The sequence below is a fragment of the Haliotis asinina genome, chromosome 7, assembly GCF_037392515.1.
Source record: "Haliotis asinina isolate JCU_RB_2024 chromosome 7, JCU_Hal_asi_v2, whole genome shotgun sequence".
NCBI classification, from domain to species: Eukaryota; Metazoa; Mollusca; class Gastropoda; order Lepetellida; family Haliotidae; genus Haliotis; species Haliotis asinina.
Genome location: NC_090286.1, coordinates 39,041,800 through 39,065,922, shown reverse-complemented (window position 1 = coordinate 39,065,922; position 24,123 = coordinate 39,041,800). Strand labels below are relative to the sequence as shown.

The 24,123-nt window shown below is 38.6% G+C and overlaps 1 protein-coding gene across 3 annotated transcripts; it reads left to right on the top strand.

Moving 5' to 3' along the window:
* The first annotated feature begins 613 nt into the window (after window positions 1-613).
* On the top strand, window positions 614-23,894 carry LOC137291686 (uncharacterized). 3 transcript variants are annotated; one of them, XM_067823116.1, is made up of 11 exons: window positions 614-727; window positions 2,038-2,114; window positions 2,622-3,072; window positions 4,699-4,836; window positions 7,914-8,052; window positions 9,287-9,406; window positions 10,469-10,567; window positions 17,215-17,444; window positions 18,091-18,253; window positions 19,570-19,694; window positions 20,260-23,894. In XM_067823116.1, the coding sequence occupies exons 3-11, from the start codon at window positions 2,626-2,628 to the stop codon at window positions 20,401-20,403; spliced, it is 1,605 nt and encodes a 534-aa protein (XP_067679217.1). In that variant the 5' UTR covers window positions 614-727; window positions 2,038-2,114; window positions 2,622-2,625; the 3' UTR covers window positions 20,404-23,894. The 3 variants fall into 3 exon arrangements, with proteins under 3 accessions (XP_067679217.1, XP_067679216.1, XP_067679215.1); XM_067823115.1 differs by having other exon boundaries at window positions 624-699; window positions 2,038-3,072; window positions 20,260-21,087; XM_067823114.1 differs by having other exon boundaries at window positions 633-727; window positions 2,038-3,072; window positions 20,260-20,498.
* The last annotated feature ends 229 nt before the right edge of the window (window positions 23,895-24,123 follow it).

Below are 24,123 nucleotides of genomic sequence, written 5' to 3'. Positions count from 1 at the left end.
ATGTCTATATTTGGGGCGGTGGGGTAACCTAATGCTTAAAGTGTCCACTCGTCACTCCGAAGACCCGGGCTCTAGTCCCCACATGGGTACAATGTGTGAAACGCATTTCTGGTGCCCCGCTTCGTGCTATAGCTGGGATATTGGTAAAGGGGGCGTAAAACAATACTCACTCACTCGGTACCACTCGGGCGCTCAATGTCCCCATGTAAATTTCAAATATATGTAACAAAACAAACAAACAAACAAACAAACAAACAAACAAACATAAATAAATAAATAAATAAATAAATAAATAAATAAATAAATAAAGGCAACTGGGGGCGTGTTACGATTTCCAAAGACAACAAACACACGTGGTTAATATAATTATCTGTCTTCCTTACATGTAACATATGTCATATTTGGGATTTCATGTGTTTAAATTTACGAGTTTGTGTTTTGATGTAAGGTTGTTATTATACATTCATTGTACTTCAAATTATTTTAATTTTCCTACACGTTGTTTTGATTAATATTAACAACAGTATGAATCTGAGGACACTTACTTGAGCTCATCGTCAGCACATGCCACAGTACATCAACATAAAAGAGGCATTGTGTTACCGATGCGTGGAGCTTAGAGCATATGACTCACGCAAACTTTGGCCATGATCGGGGAAGCAGAAGTGAGGTTCCGATCTCAGTATGATCAGACGTTTTGTAAGTTTCCATACGTGTATTACACTGAGTAAGTGAATGTTCTCACCCTGTTGGTTTGTAAACTACTTTAACGTTGGGTATCAACTATCCTCTGCCATTATCACGATACTGACGATTATGTTTCAGTGAACAATTTGCGTTTACTGACACTTCCGGACTTTGAAGTTCGACCCAAATTAGCAGAGACCATAGATGCTTTTCTTTCTAACCACTATAGGTGTAACTAACAGCTCGATATTTGAATGTACAAATGGTCGTTAGGTAGACAGTGGTATTTTCAATCTAAATGCTAATTTTGTTGTGTATAATGTATAAGTGGTTTAACATTTTTGTGTGTCATCAGCAACTACCTTCATATAATCCATCTTAATATTTTGAAGCATAATAACTTTTCAAAGCAACTTGAAAGATGTGTCAGTGCCAAAAGAATCGTGACGTGGAACTTTGTTGAGGCTTTTTCAACAATATTTTGGTCAATAATATCTATTGAGACATATGCACTCACATTAGCTTCCTATTGATACAATAAAAGACTTATTGCCTCTTAACAGTTGCCTGAAATGAATAATTGAAACTTCGAGCTTCCAAACAGATAACACTTGCAGTATATGGAAGGTAAATGATTGCTCCATACATCGAAAACTGTCACATGCCAGACCTCAAACACAGGTTTCGTTTTAGGGTAATCATTAAGAGTGGCAAAATGTATTCATGGCAGGAGCTGTCTGTACTTACATTTGCGTGTGGAAAATAGGTTCTTCACTTACAACTAGGGCCAATCACTTTTGTAACCTTTTCCCACAAATGTATCACAGTATGTATAGCAGTAAAGGCACCTTTATGGCAATATTTGCAAAAGCAGGAATTTACCTTCAGTCCTATATTTGAGGGTTCCCAGGTTCCTGGGACTCATATTCCTAATTTCCATGGGCCCTGATCACCAAAAGAGGGGTCCCAGACACTTAAGTATTATAATTAATATGATGTTGTGATAGTGTTGTAATTCGGTTACTGGTATTGTATGTGTATCCTAATCATCACATTGTCACAGCAAATAAATTGCCAGTGATACCATAACCCAGCTAGTAGCCGACTCAGTGATACTTGATCGAATTTTTTGCCAATTGTTTTGGACTTTTTCTGCATCCTTGTGGACATGCTAATAAATATTGTTGGTCCAGTTGTAAATTTTTATGCGTATAGAATGCAGGAATCCCTGAAAAGAATATTTGGGGTTTCACAATTACACAACCACAGTTAAGATACTGACTGGTCAGTGTTTAGATGTTGGTGTTTGTCCCTAGTTACAGTACAGAGTATATATGTTTTTCTTTGCAGATATTCTCTAAAAGTATGGAACACTGATGCTTCAGAAATGGCTGTTCTTCCAACCAGGTCTTCAGAAGGCGATGCAGGTCTGCATATTTCTTGAAAGATGAAAAATTCTTCATGGTTTTCCATGACAAGTATGCAAAATTATATGATTTTCCCCTTTCGTCAGTCTTGAAGGAGGTCATATTTTCAAATACCTATTCTGATGGCTTAGTGATTAATTAAAACATGGAACAGATGGAGATAAAACCAAATGAAGATGAGAATTCAGTGTCTGCTTCAGTGAAGGACAAGAGTACATTTCAGCCAGGCCCAGATATCAATCAGAACTGCATATCAAATACTTGCAAGAGTATTGCAAACTTCCAGAGATCGCAAAATAGTCACATGTCCCAATTATCAGAACATAATGATAGACCAATCAATTCTGGTGGAGGTGATCCCATCCCTTCAGATCGGCAAGGTGAATCTGTAAGTGCAAACTGTATAGACTCGTCTGAGATAAGTCAAAGATCGCAGTGTCAAGGAGTTGAACAGGAAAGATTGACAGCTGTATCAGGAACACTCACAAATACTTGTCTTCCTTGCAGTGAAATGATGCAGAGTTCATCTTTTGTGATGTCTGAGTGTGGTTCGAATGTTCCTAATTTATACCTTTTGGAGGATTCAGACGAAGAGGAAGAAGAGGAATGTTCTGAGAAAGGTGACTGTGGCAGTGATGATGGAGAACTGATAGCACGTGGATTTACCAGAGACACCAGACCTGCGTTCTCTGTCCCTAGTGTTGTCAAGAGTGGCTCGAAATTATTCTTACATCGTGAGTTATCACAGGTTACAGAACCTGGAGATGACTTAACCATAGATTCTACTGCCCCAAGAGAGTGCTTTACCACAGACTTACAGGAGGATTGTGCCCCAGTATATCGGCCTCCTCTGAAAGGTGATCATAATATCAGGCAGGGAAGCAGGAAAGAATTAGAAGAGTTTGTCAGAAAAGAAGTGTACAGAGCTAGCCCAAACACAGGGCTACTAGTTAATGAAGTAAGTGTATAGAGCTACTCTAACACACAATGACTAGTTAATGAAGTAAGTTTATAGAGCTACCATGCCAGTTATGTTCGGACACTTGACATAGTTTCCATAGACTTACATGCTATCTCAGTGTAGCAATGATAATTTTCATGTAGTGAACTTAGGCTGAATCTTTGTAAAATTTGACAGGCAGATGTAAAATCATCTCTGCTCTGCACACATAATTTCAGTTCAGTTTTCCAACCACAATTTAACAAATGACATCCCATTTATCAACTTACGTTTGGTTCCACAACACACAATCCCATAGGCCGCCATGTTAAAAGGAGTTCTTGGCAGTGTATGTCAATAAACTTGTTGCCATTCGATAAATAAGCAACGGAAAATTAAACAGAAATAATGTAATTGTAGGTAAGATGATTCCTAATAAATGTGCAAAATTTGACATGGATCTTATGAAAATTACTTTCATGAAAATTATTTATGGTACACTAAATAAAGTTTATGAAGTGTGTGAATATAACTGGCATGGGCCTGTACCCCAAGGATGGCTAGATAATGAAGTAAGTGTATAGAGTTAAGCCAAACAAAGATCTGCTAGTTAATGAAGTAAGTGTGTAGAGCTACCCATAGCACAGGATGGCTAGTCATTGAAGTAAGTGTATAGAGCTACTTCTAACTTGGGATGGCTTGTTAATATTTAGTGTCAGAATATATAATCTTATTTGTAACAAATAAACCTATTTGAATTTAAAAGGAGCCCCAGGAAGACAAGAGATTCTGACCTGATGAAATCTAGACTTGCTTCATTTAAGATCTTCAGCATTGTAGGGAATAATAGGCAGTACGAAAAATAATGTGGTTCAGGGACTGTGAGACAGACTAAACCACCCTTAACACAGGAAGGTTAGTTGATGAAGTAAGTGTATAGAGCTACCCCTAACACAGGATGGCTATTTAAAAGAGTAAGTGTTTAGAGCTACACCTGACATGGGATGACTAGTTAATGAAGTAAGTTTATGGAGCTACCCCATACACAGGGTTCTCAGCTAATGAAGTTGCATGAACTACCTCTTTAAATAGGTAATGAAGCCTGATACAAGCTTGCAATGTAATTTAAATTGGTGGGAAAAATAGTTATGATTTTACAGGAACTAGGAAAAAGAACTTTGACAGTGGGACATATTCAGAATTATTAGCCATTTTCTGAATTTAGAATGGGCCGCTGCCCTTGTATCATCATCCTCGATATCGCCATGATAAGTCTCACTATACACCTGGATGAATCTACAGGCATCTATGATAGTTTTATTACCTCCCTTTGCTGACTGCATTCTCACAGTAACCAATGAGCTAAGCTGCCATTACAACCGAACTTGCCAGTGTCAACAGATAGCAGTCGCAAGTGCAAAGGTAGATTTGGGGGAATTCCTATAGAGAAATTGACAGATCGGAAACATTGAAAACATATATGCAAGAACCCCTTCTACCTCTTTCAGAGTTCTTCAGGTTCTTCTCCTACTCACAGGAAGGTCAAAGCAATCTGAGCAGAAATACAAATTTATAGCTTGTTATTATCACACTCTTATGCATGGAGGATAAGGACACGTTGAGGAGAGATGTTTTCTTTTTCAGAAACTCAATCCAGTGAATATTGGTAGTGAGTGGTGTTACAGGGAGAAAGAAGAGTACAGGATACTTGATGGAATACAACATGATAGTGTTTGTTTATGTGAAGACCACAAGTCTCACCACAAGTTTGTACGGAAACGGGTAATCATATGTTATTTTCTAACTATTCAAACTTAGCAATTCATTGGTAGTAATATTAAGAAACCAGTGTTTGCCTTAGGCATAAAATGGTGTCAAGAGATGGTGTCAAGAGAGGGAGTCATGGACATGTTTTGGGTTAGCGTCAATCTGGAACTTTCGTCAAGACGTCAACTCTGATTATCTAATGATGACAAAAAAAAACAGGTCAGGAGAGTCACATATTTAATCACCACTGGGTCAGTTAACTGGGGAACATTTAGTTTTAGAAGCTTAGATGATCTGAACTATGGGCCCAGTAACATTGAGGCAACAATGATGCAAGCTTCTAAATTCACTGCATATTTGAGATAATTTGTGCAGCAAATACTCAGGTTTTCTACATCAGGGAAAATACTGTGAAGCTTTATAGAATATAATCAAAACAAAACATATGTTGCCTTCAATACAAGATTAGATCTGTTTTCCAAGACATGATCCTAGAACTGCACAATATCACTAGTAAGTAGTATACCCTTATGCTGCAGTATACTTTCTAACAGTTCATATTATAATGTCATATCTCATAAATAATTTGTATGTAAATGGGTAAATTGACATGAGAAGTAGTTGACCTTGTTCATCCATAATCTACAGAGGAATTCTATCACAAATATATTCAAACTTCATTTTGAATTTACAATTGAAAAAATTGGGAGATACATGAGTCATTAACTGTTGATACGATAATGAATGTTTTGCACTTACTTATGACCATAGTTGTTTGTGCAGTAATTGCTCTTGAAATATGATTGGTGTATGTCATGAAATATTGAGTGCATACAATTTTCATTTTCAAGTGAAAAAATGGCTAGAAACAACATTAACATCTGTGTGATGCAACTATGTGATGCAAAATTAATGGTCTGCTGTTTTTCTTGAACAACATCAAAATCAAGAATGATATTCTATGCATGTAGTGGGACTACTGTGTTGTGCACATGCATCCTGTGCATTGTGTTCATGGATGGTGCTAAAGGGAAATGTTGGGGTGATCATAAGATGTGTGACTTCAAGACGTTTCTTAACAGATATGCTTCCCATCCTCTTTTTTCCTCAGTATACGAGGGGATGTCAATAAGTTTTAAGCCTTGAGCATTTTTCATACCCAGGTGTCACAGCCCATGGTACGACATTGAACCTTGGGGTATAGCTGATGTGATATATAAGGTTTGGTATTCTACTCTCAGAAGTTATTGAACAGCTCACACTGACAGAAAGTGACCCTCCTCACGGCAGTGAAAATGAATAAAACTGAGTATAGAGCAGTAATTAAGTTTTTAGTACTTGAAGGAAACTCGGCGAAGAACATTGAAGAAAGGCTTTCAGCAGTTCATGGGAAGTCTTCCCCTTCATCTGCTACCATCAAACGATGGGTCAATGAATTTAAGCATGGTAGAGAGAGTCTTGAAGGTGACCCCTGTCCAGGTCGCCCAACAACAAACACTAGTCAGGAAAACATTGACAGAGTGCATAGACCTGTGCTGGAAAATCGTCAAATCACAGTCCACGAGTTAGAGGAGACCACAGGCATTGCACATGGATCCATCGAGACAATTCTTCATGAACATCTCATCATGTCTAAAGTGTGCGCAAGATGGGTGCCAAGAATGCAAGGGTCACCATAAGCAACTCCATGCTAACCAGATACAACAGGAATCCAGAAGATTTTCACTTTTGGCTAGTAACCTGTGATGAAACCTGGATCCACCACTATGATCCTGAGAGCAAACAAGAATCCATGGAATGGAAACATGTCACTTCTCCCAGGACCAAAAAGTTCAAAGCCTCCAGATCAGTGCAAAAGGTAATGGTGACAGTCTTCTGGGACAGCAAAGGCGTCATTCACATAGATTACTTACCAAAAGGAAGAACAATGAATGGGGAATATTACGTTAACTTGTTGAGGCAAGTGCGACAGTCAATCAAGGAGAAGCGCCAGGGCAAGATCAGACGTGGTATTTTTCTACATCAAGACAATTCTCCAGTATACACCTCTCGCGTTGCAGCCGCTGCTGTCCAGGAATGCGGGTACGAAATCTTGCTGCATCCCCTCTACTCACCAGACCTTGCACCAAGTGATTACCATCTGTTCCCAAATCTCAAGAAACACTTGCGTGGTCGTAGATTTCAGGATGATAATGAGCTTAGTGCTGCTACTGAGACTTGGTTTGAGGACCAAAATGGCGCCTTCTACAGAGATGGCATCAGCGCCTGGCAGAAAAGATGGAACAAGTGTCTTGACTCACAAAGGGACTATGTTGAAAAATAGATGTGGTTCATACCAATATTTTGTGTTTTTCTATGCAAGGCTTAAAACTTATTGACATCCCCTCATATTAGAACAGAAAATGACAGTTACCTCATGCAGGAGTAGCAGATTTATTAAAAGCATGGCAGAATGGTGGTGGAAGAAAGACCTGGTTACTATTATTATAAATAATTTATATTTAATGCATTCTTTCAAGCTGATGTTTTGGGTTTTATTATGTTTGATTATTAGGTTTGGCTTTGTATTGCAGTGATGTAATCATTTCTAAATGCAAGTGTTGGGAATCGGCAACCAAATACACTATTGATTATTGGAGAACTTGTGGTGAACAGTTGTTGATTGTAATCACTATGCATACACTTTTAATGTAATCACAAATATTAAGGATTTTCACCTTTTTTTATGATTAACGTTTTTAATAACATACATGTCATGCAGTAAAATACATGCATGTAAGAAAGAGACAAGAATTGCAATTTGAAAAAGAAGTGGTTAAAATGCGCATAGCAAATGTCAAAATATTTCAATCATTTTGGTTTCCAGTCTTCTTTTTGTGATGGAGAGTTCAGTTAGCAAGGAAGAAATTATCAGTTGCCATTTTTCAGTCATCTGAAATACTCAAGTGTCACATTTCATGGCCTTAAGTAATGTATATGACTGATGCACTTTGCATCAGTGAGATGCACATTCTAGCGTTACATTTTTCATTTTTGCACCCTGAATTATTATCATCAGATATTTTGACGTCTCTATTTGTTTGGGATTTCAGCGGAAACGTGTCAAGTTTGAAGGTCAGAAGAAGTCTGTATTGGTTCCCTTACTGCACCATGACAGTCCGTATATAATGGATATATATGGACTTATTGTCTTCAATGAGGAAGTTCATGTGTTCATGGAATATTGTGAAGGTTGGTGAATTCTTTAGTGTTGGTCATTAAACTGTGTAATTAGAATTTAGAAGTGGTGCTAAAAGAGTACAAGCTAGATATTTTAATTAATGACATCTTGTTTCAAACTACTATTTTTTATTGAATTTATTGAAAATAGAATGGTTTGCATGTTCAGCCATTTTTACTGTATTTAGACTCAGCCACTGAATCAGGAAACTTGACCCTTTCATATTGTATGTTAAAAACTTTTGACAAGACATGTTTTCTTTTGAAATATTTGGTGATATGTCATTATAGCAGGACAGTGGGGTTGCCTAATGATTAAAGCAAGAATGGGTTGAAATCCCCACATGGGTACAGTGTTTGGAGCCTATATCTGGTGATATTGCTGGAATGTTGCCAGAACTCACACACTCATTCAGTCATTCAAGGATTTTTCATTTCCATGATAATATTGTGTAAACTGGTAGAAGATGACATAAAATCAGCAGCAGACCTTTTTAGAGAGTTGAAGTCATGGCTAATTTTGCAAGCAGTGGATATCAGAGAGTAAATTCAGTTTGTAGCTACTCTGCAGGCAACCACAGAAGTAAAGCACTGGCAACCAAATACTTTTACCAGATAACTATAGAAAAGCATGTGATGTTTTCCTAAACAGTTGCAAGTTGTGACAATGTACTTTTGTAATTTTTTATTTACATTATGCAATCAGTTCTTTAGTCTGTAAATAATTAATGTAATCAGCCAGCAGCTTATTTTCATTTGAGGACTGAGATTATGAATAATGTTTTTTTTGCATGTGTATGTATTAGTTTGTATATATACTACTCATACTTTGATAAGGATCACAAAAATTCACTTTACTTAACCATAGATTTATAATTTGAAATTGTATCCATTTAAAACTTGATGAATAATGATATGGTAATCCATCTTTAGGCAAACAGCCCTTTATTCTAACCTTATGTACTTGATAAGTGAGTATCCATAAAAGTGGTTTTCATGACACTAATCAACCATTTTGCAAATCATGAAATGAGTCATTGACAAATAAACAACTTCTGTCAACAGCAGGTATGATATACACAAGATACAGTGACATGCTGAAAACTTGGATCCATTCTTACAGTAGGCTTAGATATTTAAACCAACTTGACCCCACATCATAGTTTTCTATGGAATCCATGTTTTGATATTTGGGAATGTGTGAATAGTATACATTCTGATGTACATGGCATGTTTACTGTTGTAGGAGGGCATTTGGAACACAACGCACCTTATTCTGTCTGTGAAACTGTTCAGGTTCTTCGGCAACTTCTGCAGAGTCTGTCTTACATTCATTCCAGGGGAATAGTTCATGGTGATATTAAACGTGAGTAGCGAAACTCTCGATGCCTCTGTAGGTAGGCCACTTTATTCATTGCGAAATATTTTGTTCACATGATGCATGCATGTGTGTACTAGCTGCTTGCACTAGCCCAGACTTAAGCTAGCTGAAAGAGCTACCATGCCTCAGTTAAACAAGAATTTCGTTCACATGATGCATGCATGTGTGTACTAGTTGCTTGCACTAGCCCAGACTTAAGCCAGCTCAAAGAGCTACCATGCCTCAGTTAAACAAGAATACTTTATTCTGACTCCAAGCCAACCACTCTTTGTTGTACGCCATGCCAGGTCAAACAAGTGCCATATTTTAACATCATATTTGCCTTCAAGGGAGGTCAAGGAAAGAGTGGGAGGTAGGAGTTCTGATCCATTTCATACAAAAGAAGTTGGTAAGATGGTACTTGTTGTTTCTCTGCCAAGCATTAAGGGTATACAGTATATCAGTCTAGGCTCAGTATGATTCATTTCACTGCTTATACTAGTCTTAACAAACCCAAGTAGAAGGTTGTGCCACCTAACTTTTTCAAATGACCAGTCAGAACACAGCTTACCAAATCATGCAAGCTGACATGTGCACATATCTGCCACAACAGTGAGTAAACAGTAGCTGAAAATAGTGCTTGTGGAAGTATTAGTCAATGGTCACCATGTCATCAGAAAGCGCTAAGGGTATTTATACTACAGGTCAAATACAGTACTCTATGTGTATTTTATTCGGAATTTATTCAATTTGCCTGTTGAGAGATCAGTGTCAGTGACAAGGGAATTTTGTAAAGTCATCAGACATCAGAAATGGACTTTATACATTGCTAGCTTGTTTTCTTATCTATTTGTTTCTTTTATTGATGGCTGATGAACTGTCTTTGCTGGCCAATCACCATTAAATGTGTTGTACTTATTATTCTGTAATGTAAATCATTACAAACATCAAAAGTACATGCAACCATATAATGTTCTGGATTTACCCCTTGTAATGCATCGTAGTTATTGTCAGACCATCATCAAAACAACTTTATTTACAATTTATTTTTTATTGTTTATTTATCAGCCGAAAATATCTGCTTCCGAATTCAGTCGGATTTTACATCTCTTTGCCTGATTGACTTTGAGTTTGTCAGAACTCAGGAATCTCCACCACTGTTTAAAGGTAAGAAAAAACATTCTTTACATGAATCATGTCTCTAATATGTAAACAAGATATATTTTGATATATTACATCCATCCATCCGTCTATCCATCCATCTTATACATAATGAAAAGTGGTTAATTCTCTCTAGGGTACTATATGTCGATTACATCATTCATCATCTTCTTCATCATACTTATCATATTCGCAGCATAGTGGATTCATTGCAGCCCTAACCCTTGAAGATTGTTAGAACTGGGAGCCATTTCACTAATTGATCTGACACCAATCGTAATTCCCAAATCTTAGAGTGATGTTACGATTGGCATACCATTCCACAACCTTACCCAAGTCAATCGTAACGTTAAGATCCAAAGTTTAAGTTCCTCATGACCAAGTTAGGATCACTAAAATCAATCGTAGAGAACCAAAAAAAGAACTTTCATATTATGTGCGAAGAAGTGTGAGCATTTCACCTTGAGCATCCCCTAACACCCCATGTACATAATTTGTTTATTTCTGTAATGTAAACAAACACTGCCCTGAAGACACATGAATGTCTGGCCAGTCTGACCAGTGTCGTCATGGGAACACAGCCGAAGGAGTCAGTGTTACACATTTGTACAATACATCAACATCACGGTTAAAAAAGGCAGGCCACATGTTTTTAAAGACCTCTCACAGATCCACTTATTATGCCTTATGCTCAACATTCACACACTTGCCCCTGAAACCATGGTGGTCACTACTCTAGTATTTTGCTCGAGGGTTTTTCTCCATGTTTACGATATGTTCCAACACTACTTCCATTATCAGCTACACTATGCAGGAGATACATCATGCCTCATATTTCTCTATCTCTCGCATGAAAGAGTCTTGATCTAAGTGGATTGGATCGTAAGATAAGACCGGCTACGATCGGCCTAAGATTGGTCAGTGGAGCAGGTGTAACTTTTAGCTAAGACGATTGAAAATTTGGTATAACTTGTTAAGATTGATCTTAGATAAGATATGTTTGTGGAATGGCACCCTTGTCATCAAAAACACATTCATGTCATTTCAGACAGTTAATGGGAACAGGTCAGATTTGCTGATTGGTCGAAACACATCATCGTATCCTATTTGAGTCGTTAGTTGTTCATTCTGTTGATCTCTGGATTGTCTGAACCAAATTTGATTATATAGGTAGGTAGGTTAGGTAGTGGAGCATGCCTCTGGCGTCGTGGCCCTTGCATGTACCCTCTCGTTTCTCCTCTTGATTATATTGATGAATTGAGCCCATTCATTATTTCTGTTTTCAAGGGCTTCTTTAAGATTGTTGTTGGCTGTTGACCTGATTTCATCATATTCGGGGCATCTGAATAAGATGTGCTCAAGATCTTCCTCTTCTTGATTACAAAATGTGCAAATGGGGTCGGTTGCCAGATGATATTTGGCTAGATAGCTCTGACAGGGAAAGTGGTTCAGTCGGATTCTAGAGATGGTAACTTGATCCGTTCTTTTGATATTTTTGTAGAAAATTCTGTTGGGTTTTTCCTGCAGTTCAAAGTACTTTCGACCTTTGCTGTTATTGAACCAGATATTTGACCATTTATCACTAGAGGTTTCCTTCACTCTGCATTTCAAACTAGGTAGAGATGACATAGTTTTTAGCAGAGGGCCACACTCAGATGCTTGCTTGGCAAGTTCGTCAGCCTTTTCGTTCCCAATAATCCCTACATGGCTTGGGATCCATTGTAGGCAGATGACAGTTTTCAGGGTTTGTAGCAGACTGTTGATGGCTTTGGTTTGATGGTAGTACTCAGTAGGTTTGTATGACAACAGAGTGTGCAGGGATGATAAAGAGTCAGTCAGGATGGTGTAAGGACCGGAGTTGGAAAGATCTTTAATTTCCAGCAAGGCTCTTTCTATTGCTGTAAGTTCTGCACTGAGGATTGAGCAGGGGGTGAGTGGAATGATGACACTACTCTCATCGTCTTGGAGATATATGCCTGCCCCAGCTTTTCCATTGTTTGGATCCAGGGAGCCGTCAGTGTAGATCTTTCTGTATTCTGAATATTTAGTCTGGATTAACTCCAAGGCTAGCATCTTCAACTTGACTGGGTTTTCTGACCTATTGGCTTGTTCTGAAATTGATGTTACTATGGTTGGAGGTTTCCATTGCCATGGTGGTATATCATTCATGATTGCTGTTGGAGAGAAGTTGGGGTCTGACCTAGAAGGGAGATAGATGTTTCTTTCCTTGAGAAGCCTGCTGGATCTTGCATAGAAGGAGTTCTTTGCTTTGTTTTTCTTGAGATGCCCTGGAGAATCTTTTGGAAGGAAATGATTTTTAATCCTTCTGTTCAGGATAACTGATTCCGAATGGATCTGAAGTGGAGGGATGTTTGCTTCTATCTCAAGTGACCCAACTGGCGTGGTTTTCAGAGCACCAACTATGAGACAGAGAGCACAATTTTGTAAGGTTGAAAGTCTTTTCATTCTCGTTGGGCAGCATGATGACCAGATTTCCATGGCATATGACATCTTACTCCTGATATATGTCAGATAGAATGTTCTTAGGGTGGTAAAATCAGCCCCCCAAGCTTTTGATGAAATGACCTTCATGAGGTTCAGCCTCTTTAGACAGTCATGATGTAACCGGTCAATATGGGCATTCCATGTGAGTTTAGGGTCGAGTGTTAGCCCTAGTATTTTCGGATTTTTGTTGTAGCCTATTGACCGACCAGAGATTTGTATACCAAGTTTGTCAAGTGGCAACACATGTTTTCGTTTTCTGGTGATGACTGTGTATTCTGTCTTTTCTTGGGATATCTTTAATTTCCACTTGGTTGCCCAATTGTTTATTGCTTCCATACATTCATTGGCATGCGTCACAATGTGGTTGAGATCTTTGTGAGTGATATATATGGAGCCATCCTCAGCATATGTGACTTGTCCCAGTGGCTTTGAAACTACAGATGGTAGATCCTGCATCATGATGTTAAAAAGGATTGGGCTGATTATTGAACCCTGGGGTGTTCCAGTGTTGATGCTGATTAAGTCTGAATACTCATTACCTACTTTGGTTTGGATGTGTCTTTCGCTGAGGAAGCTTCTGATGAATTTAAGAAGTCTGCCACTTATTCCCAGTTCAGCTGCCTTTAAGGTGACTCCATCCCACCACAACTTATCAAATGCACCTTCTAGATCGATCAGGATTATAACCGTGTATTCATTCCTGCTTAATCCTTGATGACATTGTTCAGTTAGCTGCATGAGTGCATCTATGGTACCTGATTTTGGGCGGAAGCCACACTGAGATTTGTGAAAGATCTTTTCTGTCTCCAATTTCCATGTTAATCGTCTGGCGATCATCTTTTCCATGAGTTTACCTAGGCAGGAGGTGAGGGCAATAGGACGGAATGATTTAATGGCTTGTTTATCTTTGTTTGGTTTTAGAAGGGGAATTTTTTGGCTAGTCTTCCATGCTGATGGATAAGTGCCAGAGTTCCAAATCTCATTAAACAGATTGAGTATGATGTCTTTTGCATTTGGTGGTAGGTCCATCAGCATCTGGTTGTGAATTTTATCAGGACCAGCAGCTTTTAGTGTCAGTTCTTTTATGGCAAGGTCCATTTCATGTCTCGTGAAAGGTTGGTCCTCCTCAGCCTCAGAAGAATACAGCAAATCTAGGTTGTCAGCAATATGTTGTTCACTATCAGAAAAGGTACTTTTGTTGAAATCCGTGTCAATGGAGGAACACTTGTTGGCATAGTGATTTCCAAATAATTGCGCCTTTTCTTTCGTGTCAGTGATCATTACACCATCATGGAATAGGGCTGGTTGACTTGAGTTGGTGTTGCCGTTGATTGCTTTTATTTTCCTCCAGATAGTATGGGAAGGAGTGTCTCTTGTAAGAGTTGAGATGAAATTTCTCCAACTAGTGGTTTTGGCGATCTTGATATCCCTCTTTACTTTGGCTTCTAGACATTTGTATGCTATTTTGTCCCTCAAGTTGCGGGTACGTTTCCAAGTTCTTCTGGCTCTTCTTCTAGCCTTTCTGTCCTTGCTTATACTTTCATTCCACCAAGGTGCAGGTGGTCTCTTGTGAAGTTTGGTTGAAGGATAAGTTTCTTCTGCCACATCAACAATACACTTGGTAATTGATTCCACCTTCTGTTCAACAGATGAGTGTGTTATGATGGCTTGTGTTTCCTCAATCTGGTGTGCTAGTAGAGATGTGAATCCTTCTCTGTTAGCTTTTTTGATGTTGAATCTCACTTCTTTGGTGGTGTTTTGTGGGGAACCGGGAAGTTCTATCTCTGTGATGATTGGGAAGTGATCGCTGCCGAGAGTATCATCCACGGTTTTCCATGACTTTATTTGAGGGGCAAGATTTGGGCTAACAATTGTTACATCGATGGAGTCAGTATGCCCCGTTGAGTGGCTTTGATGAGTGTGCTCAGTACCATTGATTGGCAGGAGGTTGCTGTCAGTTATCCATGCTGAGAGTCTTGCACCAGATGAGTTGGTTTGGGTGCTGTTCCATTGGGTGCTTTTAGCGTTGAAATCACCGGCTAGATATGAGTTGGTACCCTGACTGATATCATCTAGTTCGTTGGTCAGCCTGCTACATCCTTCCCTGGCATAGATGGATGAGGCACAGAATGTGAAGTTTTTACAGACTGTGATATCTGCACTGATGTACTCTATGATCTCAGAGTAGTAGGTCTTTACTTCTGACACTCCTAGATGACTTTTTGTCAATAGTGCTACACCTCCGCCCTCCTTGTTTGGCCTTGGGGAGTTATATAGGCAGTAGCCTTTGAACTTGTCTTGCCAGTTCTCATGTTCTGTTATTCTTGTTTCACTGAGCAGTGCTATGTCAATGTTTTCCTCCTGTAAGAGTAGCTTGAATTCACTAACTTTGTTCTTCAGTGACTGGGCATTCCACTGTAGTACTTTTAGAGCTTTAGTTTCATCATGTACAGCTTCTGAGTCCTGAGGTAGGTCTATGGTATTTACTTCAGATATAGAGGTTGTGTCATCTCGATAGTGGCGTGATTTTCTTTGGAGGTAATTGCAACCCAAACTACAGAACTGCCTCCATTTGTTTTCATGACATTTTTGTCGAATTTGTTGAAAAAGCGATTCCGCTGATTGTCTATCCGTACGCCACATTTCGATTCTTTTGTTTCTCTTGACACCTCTTATCACCATTGGTATGTTGTTGCTTATCCCAAACTTACTTCAAGTAAGTTTGATGAGGGTTTTTCCATGTTTCTTGTCTGGAACAGCTCTCCATAACAACACTTTCAGTCTGTCAGGGTGTCCATGCTTTCCCACCTTAGGTGGTTTTGAGGTATGAGTATGTTGACCCCTGGCTTGTATGATAGGTTGGACAGTTTGAGTATCATTGACATTGTTCTCTTTCATGCAGATCTCTGTATGTTTCTGATAACTCTTTTGGTAGACATACTCCTTGTTGCAATATTTGCATTTGTAGGTGTTACTTTTCTTTGCAACTTCTTTGTTCTGGCAACTGGCCTGATGTTGTAGGAGGTGTTTTGTCCTAACATACTGTTTGCCACATTTGGCACAGCAGTTGTTGGTGGTAGCTGATTTGTCACTGGGAGTCCCACTACACTCCCAGCGCGGACCTTGTTGTTCCGGGCGACGTCCGATCCGGCATGAACATTTGTTTACTTTGATCATCATTATCAAGGGGAATTAGAGAGGGACTTGGATAAACCAAGCTTCTCAGGTGAAACACCTATTGGTGACACTTGACCATTGGACTCCTGTAGAATCTCCTTTGCTCAGAGAAAGTGTCCTTCTCACCATTTACCCATGGCTGGGGCATGGTTGGATCAATACCAGGGCATGTCCACTCGCCGGTGGGCCTGCATATTGAACCTCTGGGGCCCATGCTGCTCCGAGATCCCCTGTAGTTTAGCCTGGAGCCGCAAGGTGTCCAGTTACCGTGTGTTGCCACTAGGAGGCACTACAAGAGTCTAGTCTATGGAGAGGTTATGTACTGGCAGGAAAGACTTACGCACTCGGCTTTCCTTTCACCTTTTACGGCTAGCCAGCGGTATAGCAGTAGAGCGGAAGAGACGTTAAAGCAAAAGCAAAAAAGCCACTACCAACTACCACTACACACTAGACACATCACACAGACTTGTGCATATATTATTGTATTTGATTATATACAAACTGCTGCCCTATGGCAAGAAATAATGCTTAGCGCATTGTTATACAACAAACTAAAACAAGATAAGGTGTTCTCAGTGGAGTGAAAATAATGTTAGCCAACCTTCCAGACAGAATAACAGGTGTGTATTTCATGTGTTGCTAATTTGCTCAAAGAAGATATCCTAGGTTACCAACTAAGAGGGAATTTCCTGCCACACAACTGAAAAAATAGTTTGAACTAAAATATATTTCTTTTAGTGACCATTAATAAATATGGCTATGATGTTGATATTTTAAGATCATGTACAACTTGCTGGCACCCCCATCCACAAGTACATGTGTACAAAATTGATGACCCCGCAACACCTCAGCACAAAATAGGTGACTGGCAGGCAGACACGCATGCAAGCACCATCATCATCAACCCCTTGCTGGCCATAAATTGTGAATGGTACCTCATGGATAATTTTTTTTCAAATTCTCTTTTCCAGGTTACACATCTCAGTTTTTACCTCCTTGGTGGAGAGCCATAAAAAAAGAAGAGCGTTTCTCTCCCTTGTTGGTAACTATGGACTTATGGGCAGTGGTTTGTGTGGCCATTTGCCTGCTGACCAGCAAGAGGCCCTGGTCAAACCAAGTGAAAGACTTTAAGAAACAGTGTCAAGAATGTCCTGCCAAGAGCTGTAATTGCAGCAATGTCTTGAGGCAAATTATGAATCATGTATGTATATATCAGTTTCTAAAATCTATTTTTGGCACTTCTTTGACATGATTACTGTTTGAAAGATCGGTTTTTTTGTTCTATTCTCATTAAATACCTCGAAACATACAGTTTAGGTTTTGGATGTAGTTGCCTGAAAGAGCTGATGAGAGTGTCATTTAAAGGCTTTAGTATCGAAAAAGACAGAGTTATCTGTTGATTTGATTTTTTGTCGGACATATTGATATAGGTATCTTTGTCATTGAATGCAACTAGAAACTGATTGATACTAGAAAGTTACAGTAAGAGAATAAAGATGTTGAAATCCATGTAAACCCAGCTTTCCTAACTGATGGACTTTGAATGCAGTTTATGTATTAACACAGTTCTTTTTGAAAAAAATTAATATACCCAAATAAGTTCAACAATATCTTAAACTGCCAATAAAATGATAACTTCCAACAAAAAATATTTATGAATAATTTTATAATAAGCTGAAATGTTCAGCATTAATTGCCTGAAATATATTCCTAATTAAAAAGCCAGAGACTCTTTACAAATGCAAACAATGGTACAAATATTATTGAACTGACCTTATTATCTTCAATCTCTTTGAGTCACTGAGGCTTTGAAATTGGACACCAAAAGAAGAGATTTATTTTTTCAGATCAGTTCTTTTGGTCGCAACATTCTTAAGCTTCATGACACAGATTTTCCTGTCAAAACTAAAGAAGGGAAATTACTCAGGAAGACTTTGACATTCCTGACAGAACAGCATCAAGGTGAAAAGGAGTGCTCCAGAGCAGAGCAGGCCTACAAGATACTCAGTGGTATTTTCATTATAATACAGTGCATATTTAGATGATGACTTGAAATGGCATTCGATTTGATGATATCTTCATACCAATCAGTAAACTGTGTCGATTCGGCTTATAATTGGTCCTCACCAACCAATGCCTGTCTAACAGGTTCATTATGGGATGAGGCTCTCTGACTTTGTTGACACATTTCATTGTATCACAAGTGGATAGATCAAAGCTCATGATGTCAATCACTGGATTATAGCTGGATAGTAGCTGAGTGCAGTGTTTATAGCTAACAACCATGTTCTATTGATTAGCCAGTCAGTGTTGTAGAACCTGATATATCATTTGTCAACAATTGATTTTGGACCAGACCATCCAGTGATTCACAACATGCATCAACCTAATCAGCAAATCTGAATACTCAGTCCTGTCTGCATCAGGTATTGAAGGTTTACCTGGCCCAAAGTAAATTATTTTCAACTTACTGACTCAGAGGACATTATTGTTCAACTGATTAGCTTGTATGTTGGAAATGTGTACTACATGTCTCGATTGTGGTTGACACATGTGATCGGTTCCCAGTTGCCAGATTGATACTCATGCTGTTGATCACTGGATTGTATAGTCCAGACTCGATTATATACAGACCACTGCCATATAGCTGGAATATTGCTGAGTGTGGCATAAAACTCAACTCACTCACTCACTCACAAATCTTGATTGATTTGCCTTGTCCAGTACAGAACCTTTAATCATATCCATTATCCAGAGTGTCACACCTCCCGTGTAACCTAATAAATAACTTCAAGCCATACGCCACTATAGCTTAATGCAGAAATACAAATGAGCAGAGGCTCCCACACTCACAAGTTTCAACATTGAAAACTGTGGTACATTAAAAATTGTATCTGTGCAGGCCCTCTTTGTATTTTTTCTGAGAAGACTTTTAAGTAAAAGACCAGAGGGGTAGTGAAGTTCTTATATACAATACAATCAAATTTGTAGTATAGTGTTTAGCCAAACACTAGTGATAATCCAGCAATTATCAGTTTAATTTCAGGAGACAGCTGTTTGTACTGGTCATTGGCACAAAACTCAGTTGCAAAGTGATATTGATTATTTATTGAAACACAGAATGGAGATGGTAGTCCCTTATGGCAATGGAGTGGCATAGTGTTTAAAGCATTTGCTCACCCCCCTGAAGGTATGGTTTCTATTCCCCACATGGTCACAAAGTGTGAAGCCCCTTTATGATGTCCCCCACAGTGACATTGCTGGGATATTACTTAAAGCAGTGTAAACTGAACTCACTGACTCGCTATGTTTGATACTCTGTGTAGGGGAGGATGCGGAGATGCAGATTGAGATTGAGATTAAGTCTAAAGACAGGCTGCTGTATAAAACAGTTGTGGAACCAGGTACATCTGTTGGACAGGTGCTTCAGAAACAGGAAGTACAACAAAAGGTAATGAACTGTTCTTCACCTTTCCTCAATATTTAATACTGGAAAATTTATTTCATAAAGTGTTAATCATGGCCTGTAGGTTGTCAAAATAAGAACTGACACACTGATGGTTTTTGCCCAAATGAAATTTAAGTGTGACAAATGGTGTATAGCCATCTTGTATTACATTATATCCTTGCCATGTTAGTCTTGGAAAAGAAAATGCGTGTGTGCGTGTATATATTTACCACTTGGCTACTCTGTCACCCCCTCTCTCATCTGAGAATGAGTGAAGGAACGCTTTGAAGAAGTGGTAACACCATTTCATCACAGCATTCCTTTACTCATTCTTAGAGTTTTACAGTGCAAAACACGAGTGAAGGGTTGATGGGGTAGCCAAGTGGTTAATGCATTCTCCCATCATGCTGAAAACCAAGGTTCTATTCCACACATAGGTACAGTGTAAGAGGCCATCTATCGTGACCCCTCACATATTGCTGGAATATTACTAGAAGCATCACTCACTCGCTTACTCACTCAATCAATGTCAAAACGAGTGACCATACTGATCGTCTGTTTCTTCCAGTTGAATGATAAACTGAAGAAGAAGAAATGGACTCTAGCTCAGCCTCCAAGTGACCACACAATCAACAGTAGATGCATCATCACAGTACGAAAGGAGGATTCAGGCAGCATCAAGAAGTGGATGGAGAAACTGCACTTGCGATGACACTAACCAGGATCAGTTCCTGTAATCACTGTTCTTTTTGTTATGGACCGTCACATCCAGTAGTATACAAGCAATATGAGGCTGATCTGTAAATGATCAAGTCTAAAATCTAGTGCCTGATTTCATTAAGTAATGTAATGTGCAATCGTATATATGAGTGAGAATGGTTTTATGCCGCTTTTAGCAGTATTCCAGCAACATCACGGCGGGGGACACCAGAAATGGGCATCCACATATTGTACCCATGTGGGGAATCGAACAGGGGACTCAGGGGTGACAGGCAAATGCTTTATTCTTTAGGCTACCTCATCACGTCCCTCAGGGCATCTTATCAACTGAACATTCTTTAGATAAATTGGCTGACAATGTTTAGCAAGTAAAAACAGAAAAACGAGCAGATTTCACTAGATGTTTTCAATGTAATGTATAAATATGTTGAATTGTGAAGATTTGTGCATTGTTTAAACCCAATCATGTGAAGTCATTTCTTGCTTTTGTCACACATAATACATTTTACAGGTCCAACTTTTGAAATGGAAGCTTGTGACATAATTTTGTGTTCATCATTGTAAGGAAATGGGTTGGGGATTGGCAAGGTGCTGTGTAAGCATGAGTACAGTGTATCCAGTACACCAAACTGAGGTGGATAAGTCTAGATGTTGATTGTCTCTCTCACAGACCAAAGAGAATAAATTAAAAGGGAGTCCCAACTCATATCTAGTATGGGGGAAGGTTGAATCTACTCAAATCCTAGTCAATATAGAGAGTCCTGACTCAAATAATTGACTCAACTCTTAAGTCAGTTTGGGGCTCCATTTACTTTTTACTTATTGTGATATATTTTAGATTAACTTTATTTTTGTTATATAAATGTCAGTCAAAGTTTTTAACTCTTGATTATAATAATATATGTGCTGTGTTCTTAATGTTTGAAGTATCAGAAAAGTTTCCTGAAGAAACTGACGTTTGTTGTTGTGTTCATGTGCCACTCCAAGGCCAGATTCTATGCATTGCTACTGAAATCAGTCATTGTACTCCACTGTATTTCAACCAAGTGATACAATGGTGTTATTTAATGTTTTGAAAGTTTACATCTGTCAAACCTTGTGTTGAGCTCTTGAGTTCTGGAACGGGACGATTGGGTAGCCTAGTGGTCAAAGCATTTGCCCGACACACCAAAGACCCTTGTTTGATTCCTCACATAGTTAATGTGTGTGAAGCCCATTTCTGGTGTCCTCAGCCATGATATTGCTGGGATATTGCTGAAAGTGGGGTAAAACTAAACTCACTCACTCCAGGAATCTGGACCGTTTTCACAAAATGATCTCGGCACTAATGTGATTGTAAATCCCATATTTTACGATAGGCTTTGATCATTATAGCTCTAAGGTTGCATTGTGGAATGAGGCCCTGAAAGCATGAAGGAAGCTTATGTTTTCTGGAATAGAAGTGAGTGAGTCCTAGTTTTAGCTGCTTCTCGGAATATTTCAGCCAATATCACACCTCACCAATATCATTGAGGGCTTCACACATTGATGCCATTTGGGGAAAAGACTTCATGTCTATGGTGTAAAGAGTAAACACATTAACCTCTAGGCTACCCTATCAATTAGAGACAATTACAGTGAATTCCGAAAATCAGACCTCGTGTTCTGAAAGATCATTACAAGTAATCTAGTCATTTTGATTTCATTTATTTAACAAGTACCATTTCTGTGGTATACAAGCATCTACATGAAAGGTTACATTGAAATAATGCAAAATGGCATGTACAAGTCACTAATCTGCACTATTTATGTGGCTCAAATATAATCAGAAAATGTTTTTTTAAGCATTTGTAAGGTCCTCGGTGTATTTCCTGTATCTCCACTACAATGGAAAAGGAGAATATTGGGCATATTGTTTTGGCAATGAAAATAGACATTGGAAATATGGACATTGGTCTCAAAGACCATTCATGTTTTTTGTCTTTTTGTTTCATTCAAGACTTGATGCATCATACAGTGTGCAAATAGCATTGTTTTAAATGTCATAATACTACGTCTGTGTTCTCTGGGCACATACAGAATTTAACTTGAACTTATTAAAGACATCACATGCTTTTTGCACAGAGTATTGACAAACAGAATGAAGTATTCACTTTGGCATGAATGAGTTATATTGTGTATGTTCATAAACCACTTTAAAATAGCGATGTTGCCAGTAGATATATTTTATACATAAGAATATGCAGGCATTCTGGCTTATTCCAGGGAGCGTGAGGGAATTTCGTTTTACACTGCTTTTAGCAATACTCTAGCAGTATCGCTGTAGGGGACACCAGAAATGGGCTTCATACTTAGTACCCATGTGGGGAATCAAACCCATGTCTTCGGCATGACAAATGCATGCTAAAACCACTATACTACCCCACTACCCCTTAGTACAGAATTCACTCAGATTTCTTGCAGCCAGATCTGAAGTGAAGGTACTTTCTTCAGCTGTAGCGTCAAGTCTCTTTAATCCAACCTCAGTTTATCGTACAATCCGATTTATCTGACGCTTTTGTTGGTAACTAATTGAATAAACATAACTTAGTCACATTTATTTAGTCCGACATCCTCATTAATGTGACAATTTGCTGTGCAAAGGACAATGTCTGATTAACAAGACTGGACTGTATCTAACTATTGATGGATTGCAATTGTTGAGTTTCTGATAGCAGTTAATCAATGGCAGAAACAAAAAAACTATGATGCATTGATAGTATGTGTGACCATCAGTGGTAAAGTAATTACCATTACTTTCATTGGCAAAATGAGCAGGATAGAATACATGAAGTACTAGATTCGTTCGCTTTGATTTGAGTTATCTACTCTCGTTACCTGCTGTAAACTTGATCTGGGTTTAAAGGTCCTTGTCAGTTAGAGACTGAAACTTGTTTCTGTTTTATATGAACTATACATTCAGTTCTGGAAATGACTTCAAATGAGACACCATTTGTGCAGATCGATGCTCATGCTGTGGATCGCTGGATTGTCTGGTCCAGATTCGATCATATACAGACCGCTGCCATATAGCTGGAATACTGCTAAATGCGGCATAAAACTCATTCACTCACTCAAATGAGACTATTCAAGGAGAGAAAAACCATTACAATAGTAATACAATAGTTGGTCGCAATAGTTGTTTTCCCTCAATAGTCACCACCAGTTCTTACTAGAGTAAATATTGTATTTAAACATCATGTTGCCTGGTGTATATTTGTGTATATTAAGTGGAGGTATTCTTCCAATACACTTCCACAAGGGCCAGCAAATATTTTTGTACAGTACACTTGTATGTTTATACAAGTACATGATCTGATACAAAATGCTTTAAAGGCTTTCCAAGGTGTAGGTGCTGTTTTTCACACCTTGCATATTTTTTATTGCATGTTTGTACTTATATAGTTAATGTACATGGACTTTCAGTATTTGTGTGACATTGAAGCAATAAAATGATGATGTTTTTTGTGTGTGTACTATTGCCTAATTGTGCATGGGGATTGTATGTACATAGACGTTGTCTCTGTTTGAATTAACTCATTTCACACACATAATATCACCATGAAACTCTGTCACTGTATTATCCAGTCCTGGCTTGATTATTAACTGGCCACAATGATCACTGGAATGTTGTTTGATGTTAGGCAGACGAGTCAGTGAGTTGGTCAATTTGGTATTATTCCCACAATATCAC